The sequence below is a fragment of the Populus nigra genome, chromosome 10 (genome assembly GCF_951802175.1).
Source record: "Populus nigra chromosome 10, ddPopNigr1.1, whole genome shotgun sequence".
Taxonomy (NCBI): Eukaryota; Viridiplantae; Streptophyta; class Magnoliopsida; order Malpighiales; family Salicaceae; genus Populus; species Populus nigra.
Window position 1 is genome coordinate 7,433,035 of NC_084861.1, and position 13,817 is coordinate 7,446,851.

General features: G+C 35.6%; 2 protein-coding genes across 2 annotated transcripts; both read right to left on the reverse strand.

The window, feature by feature from the left end:
- Window positions 1–3,196: 3,196 nt before the first annotated feature.
- Window positions 3,197–5,776, reverse strand: LOC133704159 (uncharacterized). Its single transcript, XM_062128922.1, has 7 exons — window positions 5,026–5,776; window positions 4,507–4,593; window positions 4,347–4,391; window positions 4,150–4,245; window positions 3,939–4,040; window positions 3,650–3,804; window positions 3,197–3,562 (listed from the first exon to the last, which is right to left on the reverse strand). Exons 1-7 carry the CDS (start codon window positions 5,584–5,586, stop codon window positions 3,481–3,483), a joined length of 1,128 nt encoding a protein of 375 aa, XP_061984906.1. The 5' UTR covers window positions 5,587–5,776; the 3' UTR covers window positions 3,197–3,480.
- A 412-nt stretch (window positions 5,777–6,188) lies between these two features.
- On the reverse strand, window positions 6,189–12,590 carry LOC133705681 (sec14 cytosolic factor). The gene is made up of 6 exons (XM_062131023.1): window positions 12,209–12,590; window positions 11,850–12,105; window positions 10,393–10,429; window positions 9,073–9,190; window positions 7,257–7,367; window positions 6,189–6,573 (listed from the first exon to the last, which is right to left on the reverse strand). The coding sequence occupies exons 1-6, from the start codon at window positions 12,281–12,283 to the stop codon at window positions 6,436–6,438; spliced, it is 735 nt and encodes a 244-aa protein (XP_061987007.1). The 5' UTR covers window positions 12,284–12,590; the 3' UTR covers window positions 6,189–6,435.
- Window positions 12,591–13,817: the final 1,227 nt, after the last annotated feature.

Genomic DNA, 13,817 nt, shown 5'->3' on the forward strand with positions numbered 1-13,817 from the left:
TTAATTTTTTGAATAAATTATTCTAATTCATGTATAAATTTTTTCTTTTATGTTTTATATGAATAGAAATATTTATTTTTTATAATATTTTTAATATATATAACCTTACATAATATTTTTTTTTATTTTCATTTTATTTAATCAATTTCATGTGTATCTATTTTTTTTTATTTGATTAAATAAAAATTTAATTTTGATAAATAAAGTTATTAAACACAGCTGAATGAAAAACCTGTGTTGCGAGATCAAATATATATATATATATGTCTCTTAATTTTTTTTATTTTTTTTATTTATCAATTTATAACTTTTTTTTATTTGTTAACATACATAATTCTTAATTTATTTTATTACATATATGCATAAACTTTTTGATTTATGTTTTGAATTTTTTATATACAGAAACATATTGGAAAAGCCTGCGTATATAATATTTTTGATAAAAAAATATATGAACAGCGCGGCATAGTACAAATGAAATATCACTATTCATCACATATCAATGCCACTAATATTTATTGATTTACATTATACTTGTTATCCACGTTAATAATATCTCTAAAGTTATGAATATATTTACATTTCATTTTTTAGAACAGTACATTTATTTTTCAAAATCATTTGGTATTTTGCAAAAAAGAAATCCTGGTAAAAAACAATTTAAGTAACATGTCATAATTTCACTGATCAACCATTAATTTCTAACAACGTTAATAAATAAAGGGTTGTTATAAAATAAGATTTTGTTTTACAGAAACAAAATGCAATATCATATTGATAGAAAAACCCAATAAAGGCATTCCCATCAGCGGAGGGAACAGATACATCGAAGTCTCTTATTTTATGGGCACAAGAGGATCCCTTCGATGATATTCCCAGCTGCATTTCCATGTCCCGAGTTCCCAACTTAAAGTTTGAACATAATTATAGCAATTGCAAATAGACAGAGAAAAAAATAGAAAAACTTCTGTACCAGCGAATACCTTCAAAAGCTGGGCCCATCAAATGGAAAAGGCATTTGCCTCTGCCTTCTACGAGTAATTTGTATGTCCCCCACGTACTACTATATTGTATATTCCATGAAAAAAGTAGCCCCAGAAATCCAAAAGTAGCTTTCTACTTCCCTTGCCATGGAAGCAGAGGATCATCCAAGGATTGACCAAAAACGAGTGGTGGGATTATCAAGGCAACTCGTAATAAGCTTCGGAAAACTGACAACTTGTATGGGAAGCAGTTGGATGTCGCTTATCCAATTAGTCTGGTCTGCTTGTCCGCTGAGCACCTTCTCGTTAACTTCGTGCTATGGGAAAGTAGACAGGCACACTCAATTCCAAAAAGCTTTATATCTCTCAAGCCAATGATTTATGCATCACTCACACTTTCTTCTGTACTATAATAATCATCATCATCTGCTTTTAGACTGCAGATGGAGTAAAATGGCATCCCCTCTTTATTGTATTGTCTTTTGCATTATTACATTTGCCATCATGAATCTCAAACGGTCTCTTAAGCACTAATATTAGAGAGAGAACCACCATCAGCCAAATATTCCCTTGACGCAACTTCTCTTGCCTGGTAAATTTATACCTAGAATTCATGTTATCTCCAACAAAGGTAACTGTCAGGCCAAGGTTTCCACAGATCATAAACAATCCCCTGAGAATTCCAGGATTTTCACGGAACTCCAGCTTTGAACATCCAAGAAGATTTGTTCCCGAGGAAACAATCAATCGTCGAAGGTAAATAGAACTGGCTGAGGATAGTTAGCTAGGCAGTAACCTCAAAGTTCCCTGTTTCGTTTTCCTGGTCTAGGCACAAACTGGCTTGCCCCATCTAATTACATAAATTGCACTCTATTCTCCAGAATCCGTTCAGTGATTAAAGGGTAACGCGTAATACCTACTCTCAACCAATGATTGTGGAAAAACATCAGGAAACAAATACAAGTGAATAATCTAACATATTAGAAATGAGAGAATCACAATCAGGAGGACATCCTGACAGGTAATGCACCAAATAGGAACTGCTCTAAAATGGCCGAGGCATGTTACTCCGACCACAAATCCAACCAGCAATCTTAAGTCGCTGCTCCATGCATTCAAAAACAAAAGCAGGACTAATCTATAGCACAAACCAGATTGGGGGGGGGGGGGGGGGGGGAACCCGCCTGCGTGAACTAGACTCCCCCCTGCTCTACTTCTCGTGCGGACAAGCAACTGCCAACTAACTAGGGAACAGTGAACATTGTAGATGGATACCCTGAGCATCTAGATCCCACCATCCACTTCATTCTCGACTTCATCCCCTTCGGCAACATCAACGTTCCTAGTTTCGCAAGGGGATAATCATAATTATCTTCAACTATTCCCAATTTATCAAATAAATACTTCCCCGTAAACCAGATAAATTCTCAAATGTCAGCCATTTCAGACAACATTTCTGCAATGGCACGGCACTGATCCTTCATACATTTTGCAAACACCTTAGGCAACGTGAACTCACCTACGTAGGACAAACAGATTGCCAATCCAATGCAAACATTCAAAATTAAGGTTATCTGAGCAAATAACCTTACGCGCACCCTTCCTTATATTGTGGCAATCCTAAATAATTGACTGCATTAATACTAGGCAAGGAAGATAATTAAAATGTTTCAGTAATTTCCCACAAACTGTATTTCAGCGCAAAAGCCAAACACCAGTGATGGTTGCAGACACACAACAAACACCAACCATCATATCTAGCATTCTTTAACTTCTCAACTAGTCTGGTACAAGCGTTAAACATAGTTTTTCAAAGTCTTCGGCACAATAATCTATTGTTACACTAATGAATGCATTTGCCCAATCTTGTTATGGTGATCAGGGTCTCTTTATCGTCATAGTTTTATAAGCCAAAAATAGAGCCATGTACCAAACACCACATATTCTATGAAACAGTGCAAGGGTAAAATACCTCAACCTTGGTATGGCTGCTGAACTTGTTGCATCAATTCCTCGGATTAGTGTTTTATTAAAAAAAAAAAAAATACATGGCTATTTGATGGCATGCCTTGTAAAGCTCGATACATCACATATAATCTGACTGACAAGCATTGCGTGCAAATGGTTGCTCTAGTGCTTAATTCCAGAAGATGAAGACTGATAAGAAATAATGGCATGTTGGAGACTGATACCCTATGATTCTATTTTCATACTTGACAAAATTTCTAGCTTGCATAGGCTATCATAAGTTTACAATAAAGGTACAAAATTAACTTCAAATGCAAAAGTTAGATACCCTATCAACTGAAAAATACCACGTGCCCAGATAACAAACCCAAATGCTTATACTACAAAAACTTCTCAAATTTCTTCAACCTCAATGCAAGAACGAATATCCATGTCAAGAGACTAGAAATATAAAACATTTTAAACCACCCTATCTCACCAAATTGAATAATCCATCAAATGAACCTCACCACCAAAGCAAAAGAGCAGACTATAGCAGCATCTCAGCAATCTGAATAGCATTAAGTGCAGCTCCTTTGCGTATTTGATCACCACAGACAAATATATCCAACCTGTTTGGCATCCAACGATTAATGTGACACTTTGTCATAAAGGATAGACAACAATTAAACAGTTCAAGGCCCACAAATTAGTCTTACCCCTTATTTCCATCTTGTGACAAATCACGACGAATCCTGCCAACTGCAACATTATCTTTGTTTGATACCTCCAAAGGTGTAGGAAAGTGATTAGATGCTCGGTCATCAATAACCACCACCCCAGGAGCGCTCTTCAAAATATCTTTTGCCGTATCCTGTGCATTCAAGAAATTTTACTAAATGAAATTTTATACAAGTCATAAATCTTCTTTATAAGTTCAACTATATCAAAAACAAAATAAAAACTTCCATAGTGCTAGTTTTGTATTTGGTCAAATGAGCGACTTACCTCATCAAGGGGCTGCTGAAATTGAAGATTGATACTTTCAGCATGTGCACGCATGACAGGAACACGTATACATGTAGCAGTGACTTTAACATTCATGTCATTCTGAAAAATTGACCAAAAAAAAAAATGGAAACATTTTATAAAGGATTAGACCATAATATATCTTATTAGATATAACAGTGCAATAAAAGAAATAGCCTTTAAAGCTTACCCAGATCTTTCTGGTTTCTTTAACTAATTTCATTTCCTCTTCATTATAACCATTTGATAGAATAGGTGCATTGTGTGAAAACAAGTTAAAAGCATACTGTAAATAAAACATAGCAAGAGGTTAGGTTTGAACTTTTCATAGCACATAAAGGAATTTTTATTAAAAAGTTACAGTTATTGCATAACGAACAGACAAACCTGTTGCTTAAAGATGTTGCAAGTTGGTGGTTTTCCTTCCAAGACCTTACCGAAATAAAACACAAGGAATCATCTTTGTGAAGATAAGCAATAAAACCAGTAATCCCAGCTAAACATAAATATTGATCGAAGATAACAAGATTATATGGAAAACAGAAACCTCACGAGTCTGCAGCTCAAGCTCTTCCATTGCTGCAGCACCAGCACCACTGGCTGCCTGATATGTACTAACAACCATTCGTTGCACCTGCCACATCCATTGATTAGCTAGCATTCACACACAAACAAACAAAAATCCAGCACTAAGAACCTCACAAGGCTTTTTTCTTTCTGTTTTTTTTTTCTTCTAAATTTCAGCATGTATATAAAACACTAAAATTACATCTTGAAATATAGCCTTAACTTTTTTATCTTTTCTTATTATTTTTTATTTCTAGAACTGAGTCACCCTTAGCTAAAGATAATTATTTGTAATTGAAAATCAGGGAAACAGAAATTCTACGAAGAGATAAACACATTACACGGTACAAATTACAAAGTCTTACAAAATAATTTATGTTTGTCAAATGTTAATCAATAAGGGACTATATATATATTAACATTTTCAAGCATTGATCATAAGATGTCCCCAATACAAAACTTACAACCAAACACTAGATTAATGTTGAAACTACATTACCTTGGCATGCCTATGCAAAGGAGTAGCCGCCATCAAACAAATAATAGTTGAACAATTCGGATTGGCGATCAAAGCGCCCTTTCCCATCCCGACTTTAATCCCTTCCATAGCCTCTGGATTAACCTCGGGAATCACCAAAGGAATCCCTTCTTCCATTCTAAAAGCCGAGCTATTATCCACCACAATGGCTCCCTTGTCCACAGCCACCGGCCCAAAATGCTTACTGATGGACCCACCAGCACTAAACAGCGCAATATCGACCCCGTCAAAGCTATCTTCTGTCAGCTCTTCAATCATGTAGTTTCTATCTTGAAACGTGAGCTGCTTGCCAGCAGAGCGCTTAGAGGCCAGCATTTTGATGGAACGGTAAGGGAAGTCACGGTCAGAGAGGACAGAGAGGAATTCTTGGCCAACTGCACCAGTGACGCCAACCACAGCGAGGGAGGGGGCGTTTTCTTGAAGGGACATGCGGATTCTTGAAGGAGGTGTGAATTTTTTGGGTTGATGGGAGAATTTGGTGAATAGGTGGGTTTGGCTACCGGGGTGAGCGAGATTTGCCATGTTTTGGAGACAGAGATTTGAGAGAGAAACAGTAAAGTGAGAAGCGGCCGACAGAAGGAGACGAGAAGGGTTGGGGAACCTGTGGGTTGTTTTGAGTTATGGGTTTTGACTTATGACAGGATGGTTGTGAGTTTTATTGGTGTTTGGTCTCCTGTTGGCTTTTGCCTCCTTTATTTTATTTCTATATATTTTCATTTTTTATATGCCGCCCCCCCCCCCCCCCCCCCCCCCCCCATCAGATTCGATGATGGAGGAACATTTGTTTGTCGTGAAAGGAATTTCTTTTGGAAATTGTGTTCCATGGAAAATGATTTTTGAGCATTGTATTCGGTATTGAAATGGTTTTTGCAGTGGCAATTTTAAAAAAATAAATTAAAAAAAACTTTTAATTATTTTAAAAAAAATATACATGCTTCCTTAAAATGGATATGAGATATATTTTTATATATAAAATAAATAAAAAGCAGAACAATCTTTTCTTGCATAATATTGTGGGAAGCCAATCCACTCCTACATGAACTAAGAAAGCTAAATATTGTAAGGATTTCTTGAGGTTATATTTTGGAAAACAGTTGGGAAACACTGTCAATACTCAATAGTGGTTAGTGCAATGCTGAAAGCAATATATACTAGTGAAATCACAACCACTATTGATGGTTGTTGAAGTTTTATCTTATGTTTAAATCAATTTAATTGTAACTTGCAGGCATCGCAGCATGTGACTGCTCAACACTGACCAGCATGCTTTAAATTGAAATTAGCTAACCATCCAATGGTGAATATCCATCCATATATAGCAGCCGTATAAGCTGCCTCTGCAGTAGCAGCTCCTTCAATACATGATGAGGATCAACCCTCCAGCGGCGGCACTGTGACATCTTGAGGAGCTACAAGCATTGCTCGACCACCATACTCTTCTGGCAAGACTTCTTCACCAATTTCCTTCACAAAAAAATCTCTTTCTTCTTCACTGGTTACTATCACAACCTGCATTCATCACCACAAAGCAAGCCACCCAGCTAATTTAATATAGAAGATTAGCTTAAACAATGTATCATCCTTGGCTAACTTCAAAAATAACTCTGTTTCTTTTTGTTCTGTTTTTGGTAGTCAAAGCGAATACACGCTACAAATGCACCGAGGAGGTACCACCCATTCACGGGAAAGAAAAAAGAAGAACCAGCTTGAAAAAATAATTTTGGTTCTAGAAAGCGAGTCATAATACCAACTGTAATTACAAACACAAAAAAGATTCACATGAGTTTAACCAATAACATCACTGTTTTCCTTTTTCTATCACAGGTATTAGGGAGCCTGTCTTTAAGAAACTCAGCATACAGTATTCGCAAAAACAATGCGGACAATATATATGAAAGGGTTGGGTGAAAATATGTTTTGGCAAGAATGAAAGGGAACACTTCCGATAGAAGGAAAAATGTCGGTTTAGTTATGACTCGAGACGTATAATTAAGAAAATGGCACAAGCACTCAGTGATATATATATATATATATATATATATATATATATATATATATATATATATATATATATATATATATATATATAGATCCACTGCAAGTTGCTTTTGCAAATGATATCCACTTATAATTCCAAGGGTCTATGAGTCTATAGACTTTAAATGATGTAGAGTCTGAGCAATGTAAGATACCTTTTCCAATGTGGCCTTCTCGAGGAAGCGAGAAACCATCCTCCAAACACTAACAAAGAACCATGGCATACTTAAAATGAAGCACTTTGCCAAACGCTCTGGATAGTAAGCCTACATGAAAAAAATTCTAAAAAAATTAGATATTCATACAGTGTAATGAATTTTTCCCAGTCAGCAATCAACCATGTATACTCCACCAGATTGTACCTTGTGTAACAGAAGTTTTTGAAGCAAACTTTATTCTGATATGACTAAAATGTGTTCAACATGGAACCAAACACATATCCTAGCATATTCACATTATGCCAAAAATTTTATATGTATAATTTTAGAAAGAAGATCTCCCTATCGGGAAAAAAAGGAATACATAGTGATTCGGAGGAAAAGGTGTTTTTAATTTTGTTAAGTTGCTTTATTTACTATTGTCAGAGAGTCATGGCAATGAATCCAGGAAGCATTTCAGGTTTATTTATCCAGGTTATTCCGGTAATTACAAAGGTAATATTGTCTTGAGATCATCTCTCTGAGCAAATACTTGAGCTGTTTCTTTTTTGTTTCCTCCCACCACTCTTCATAAGTCAATCCAAGCCTTTCTTTTAAGTGCAGGTTGCATCACTTGGTATAAGCTAAAGTTGATGTTTCCCTTCATGGAACAGAAGTCCTTTTGAGTTGACTTAATACGTATGAATCAGAACCCAGGTCATTCTAAAAGTTTATGCCTAGTTTCACTTGAGATCGTTTTAGAAAAATATACCTATTAGGGAAAACAGGAGACAGCATGTGGAAAAGATTTCATTCTTTCATAAGAGAAGATTTACTAGCAGATAAAGCTACATCCTTCATCACCAGCTTCACTCAACTTAGAAGTCAACAAGAATATATTCAGAAAAATAACCATGACAACCATATGTAACAACAAAACAACCAAGTATATCAAGCTACTGACCAGCTGAACCAGCACAAACATGGTACAAGCAGACCAAACACGCAGTTTTAAAACTAAAGAAATGAGGATTCAGATTTTAGTGAAATGTGCTCTCTGTATTGCACTCCAAATGTATGCATTTATCCTCGATGCTTAATAGACATCATATGTAACATGTAGTAAGTTTGAGGTGCTGAAAAATGAACAGAGTTATCAAACAAAATTCCAGACCAGAACTAGAATGTTTAAACCATTTGATGCATATCACGGAGGAACAATAAGAGAAGCAAAACATATAAGCTCCAGCACTCATGGCATGATAATAACATAAATTACCGCCCACTTGAAGCATAAATATAACTTGGCATTCATCAAATGCAAGACTAAGATTGATAAGAAGAGTTTATATCTTATACAGAACAGACATAAACGATATGTAATGAGCATCAGCTTCCATGAAATCAGTTCTAAAATCCAAGTTTAATTCCCTCATCTCCTCAATTACATATACCTGAATTGAGGCTACCTTATCTAGGCAACACGCAATTTTTTGTTTCTTTCAGCACCTCGCGAAAAAGAGGCAAACACTTTATGGTGAAACCTGTGCTGTCTCCTTGTTATCAATGTTTACAAGTGTATTTTGGTATCGATGCACATTTAATTGATAACCATTTTATGACAATAAGGGAATTGCAAATAGACTCGTTAAATATGGGAAGCTCTCAATTATCACCCAAAATTTTCATTTTCCTCATTCTCCATCTCCTATGCAATATTAAAAGTGTTAAGCTATCTTTTCAGTATGCAAACTCTGACTCTTAGGCTCCTTTCAATTGCCATTTGGCAGATGGAATATATTTTAGTGGTCAAAATTTCATATGAAATAGTTACCTGCAAAAGTTGAAATCCAGTGATCAATCCACGCGCATCAATGTTCTTATATGCAATTTGCTGCAGATCAAGTATGGCAATCAACTTTTCATTTCCTATTTCTCTTCCTTTGAATGAGCTGAAACAAGGTCAGAAAACACATTATACTTCTTTATGGCATACAAAACAATTTTGGAAAAGAGGCTGTTATATAGAAGTAATAAATGCATTATATTTACTTGAAATGAAGAATCATGTTTCCTGAGTAACCAGATCAGAGTTGAAATCAGGAATGAAGATTCAAAGTAATATATCAGCATGCAAGAGCACTGAACAACTAATTTCAATCTGCCTCTTTAGTTTCCCAGAACAGCATGCAATTGCATCAGGAATGAAGATTCAAAGTAATATATCAGCATGCAAGAACACTTAACAACTAATTTCAATCCGCCTCTTTAGTTTCCCAGAACAACATGCAATTGCTGGATTCTTTTTTTTTTTTTCCTCCAAGTCTTGGCTTGTAGCAATTCTCAAGTATATGCATTTACATTATAAAATTTCAGATTCGAAATTTTCTCCTCTGCTCACTTTGTTCATTTAGTAATTTCTGATGCATATAATTGAAATTCTATTAAGATAATTTATCTAATCATCTAGAATATCATGATCTTCATCTGAATGGACATAGACTTGGCACTGCTTCAGGAAGCCAACACTGCATGTGTTGATATAGAAACCATCACTTGAGAAGAAAACTAAGTTGTAAATCTTTTCTTCTTTTTTTTCAAAGTACATAAGAAAAGAAGAATACTTGTGTCCTTTCATGTCAACCCCTTCTAGTCTAGCATTGAAAACAATAATCTTTTAGCCCACCCTCTTTTCCATCATTCCACATGTATTCCATACATAAGCTACTTGTCACAACTGTACACGTCACTTAAACAACAAAATTCTCTTTGCCAGTGGTTTTAAGAACAGTTGTCAAAAGCAATGATGGCTTTGATTTTATTACCATTGTTTCCAGTAACATTTCCATGCTATCAATACATAATACAATGAGCAAATAGCATAAAGTCACAGCAATAAGCCATCTTTCTCGAAATATATAAATCATCAAGTAATAGCCATCTAGTTTAAGAATATGCTTCATTTGTAGATTTGTGGACACATCTAATACGAGAGAAAGAGAACTTGGAATCCTTTTGTCTATTAGAATAAATAACACAAGGCAAGCCCAAAACAATCACTCCTGAATTGTTAAACCATGCCTCTAAATGACCCCATACTGGAACATCTATTCATAATTTTTTTACCATATTCATTATTTAAAGTAAATGGTACCTTGCAATGGCCTTGTCAAGCAGATGAACAACAAACTCTGCATGAAAAGGCAAAACAAAAATAAGTCGAAGGCTCACTTGCCGGTTTATCAAGTCCAATTATTGTTTCCTTTAAATGTAAGCCTAGGCTTAGTATGAAAATACAGAGAACAGCAGGTTGAAGCTGCTCTCAGAATGGATAGCTACGGCTGCATTTCAATTCACTTATCCTGTTATTGTTAATATAATACATTATACACGTAACACCATAGTTCCGAGCAAAAATCACCTCTGACCAATCCATGTGTAAATAGTGCGCGTGTTCACTAAGAGAGGAAAAAGTAAAAGCACAGATGCCTTCCTGACACACACACATAGGGTGGTGGGGTGCGGAATTTTTTTATACATTTATCTGCTTTTTGGGGGGATGGAAGGGAGGTCGTTCATGTACTAGCATTCTATGGAACAGCTTCAGAGTGGCCTCCAATGAAAAGACAGGAGTCCCCTGTTCACTTTTCCTGAGCAAAATAGCTGTGGATACAGAATCAGCTGTTGTGGGAATTGAAGAAACATTATCAGGTCAAACACCAAGGGCATGAAAATACAAATATGAAGTTTATTTACTGAAGGATATTAGCAGATTAGGATAAAACTCTTGAAGAACAATAGGTGACCAGAGGAAGGCCTACGGGGACAAAGAAACTTGAAAGAAATATCTTTGAGAAGCAGTAATTTTCACCCATGAGACCAAGTAATGAAAGTGCCTGCTCCAATAAACTATAAAATAAAATTGTGTCAAGTGATTCATAAGTTTAACTAGCACATTTCTATGATATAAGACATAAACAAGAAAGTTGCTTGTTGAAAATAAATGTTAAAAATGAACGTTTCTTTTGGGGCAACCAGAATACAAATAGGCCCGCCATACCCTAAAATAATCTGGCCATCCTTTGTAAATTTCCTCTTTAGTGTTTTGCGATTATCAGATTGGAGATTTTCTGGTCACTGGCCCCGGCTCCGATTATTTTTATTGAAGGGTCCCATTTTCTGAAGCTTTTCAAATAATTACAGATTTAATAAGAACATCATCTTTTAGAAAAGGCCATCTTTAATTTCCTTTAGGCAGTAAACACCTACAGCATATAGCGAGTACAATACCAGATGGAATCATCCAATATTGAAATTGAAAAGAAACATGCACCAAGAAGTCTAGCTATATTAAAGCCCCATGATTCTCGGACAGCAAACAAGTGACACAGTCCAAAAAGTCCTGCTCATTCTCCCACCTTTATGTCACAACTTTTTTTATATGTACCATGGGCCGTAGCGACAATCTAGATTGAAAGTACCATGACACCAATCAAACCAGAATTTTAACCACTAAAACCGAGCTTTAATAGCATGCATGGAAATTTGTACAAGATAATCATTAATCAACTGTAATAGAAACAGTAAAATTATAAGACTCAGGGTGATTACTCTTAAATTGGAGTTGATCCTTCGAGGGAAAGTGCTTGTTTGCTTTCACGAGCAACACTGGGTATCCATCCCTTGACAGACCCTGCAAAAAGACTTTTCTTCGTCTCAATTCATCCTGAACTTCAGAATCTGGGATAGACCCGTTTGGAACAAATGCAGCCCTCCATTGCAGCCACTGTGCAAACATCTTTGCTGCCTTTTCTGGGTCCATTGATCTTGCAATTAAGAACCTCACCAGTGTTGGGTCCCCATACTTCTACAAATGCAAACCCCGAAAATCAAGAACCGATGCATACAAGGACAGGCGCAAGTATATGCTATGCGAGTTAGAGTTGGTGAATTATGTGAAAGGTACCTACCTCGGTGGAAGAACCAAGCTTTTCAACTGATTTCCTCAGCTGGGTCAGTGCAATTACTTGTTGGGTTTTGTCCATTATAGGCAGGAAGGCTGATGATACTAGTAGAAGCCTGTCTGCTTCGGCTTCAAAAGAAGAGAAGGGTATGGAGTCGGCAGGTCTCAAAGTTTAAAGCATTAAAATTCGCCAGACACCGGCGAGGAAGGGGAAAAGAGCATGTGAAGGAGAGAGTTCCCGTGGACAAGAGGAACCAGAGACCACACTAAAAGGACAAAAGAGTTGGGATGGGAAAGTGACTCGATGATTATTACTCTGCACAGCCCCTTTGTCAAAATTCGAAGGATTAACGAGCCTGGAACTTCGGAAGTCCCTGTACTCTTGAGTTTTTCTGAAGGAGTTCCTTATCAAAAATATATCTTAATCCCTGTACTTCAAGTCTAGCTACACCGTTAGTCCTTCCGTTAACTTTGGAACACCACTTGCAACATGCTCTCAGTTTTAAAGAAAGTCGGGGATGATATAAAATAAGGGATAACAAAATTAAGACTCTTTAAAAATAAATAAATAAATAAATAAATGCATGATTCCTTGAAGAACAAGCACGCAAAACAACATCAATTAACATTAAAATGTTTTCTCAGATTAGAGTAAAATATGTGCCGTAGTTGTTCGTTAAGCCCATGAACGAAAGCAAACGTTTTCCTCTCACTTAACGACAGCGGGAAGTCAAGTTAACAACCGGTTGTGTATTGGCCACGTACGCAACGATGAGTGTGAAAAATAATCAAACAAGGAATCGTTGAGATTTTATGTGCTTTGATTTTTCTCTCCCTTCGTTTTCTTGTACACGCACTCAACAATCTCTCATGTGTTGCTGTTTAGACTTTAGAAGAGACAAATTGGTAATAAGATTTTTATATAATTTTTTTTGTCTTACATGCTTTTCAATAATAAAATATCATTTAATAGGGTGAATTATATTTTAATATATTTATTCATAATTATTTTAATTATTTATATGATTTGATAAGTCTAAAAATATGTATAATTTTTAATTAACTTAATTTAATATTAAAAAATAAATTAAAAAAATAATTCAAATCAATTTAAACTTATAATATGAGTTATAAATAGTAGCATGTATTATAAATATTATCTAAAAATAAATATTTTTTATTTTTAAAAAATAAAACTCATCTTCATAAAACATTAAAAATAATATAAATAAATAAAAATAACATCTTCCAAAATTAAATACATCAACACAATCACACTACTTCTACATCACAAGAAAGCTACCTCAGTGGAAGAACCAAGCTTCCCACCTGGTCTCCTCATTTAGGTCAAAGCAATTTCCTGGGTTCTCTCCATTTGGAACACAGCCTGATTCTAGCAGGGTCCTGCTTTGGTTCGAAACAGAGATCGAGGAAGACATGTGTTTATGCAGTCTCTTAGGAAGGTTCAGAGGTCACACATGGAGAAAGAGAAATGAGCATTAAAGGAGAGAATTCCAGTTGAACAAGGGGGGAACAGAATCACAAAAATCCTGCCGCGGGAAACGTGACGTCCAATGCCATTGCCTTTTTTTTTCTTTTTCTTTTACTTTTTTTTA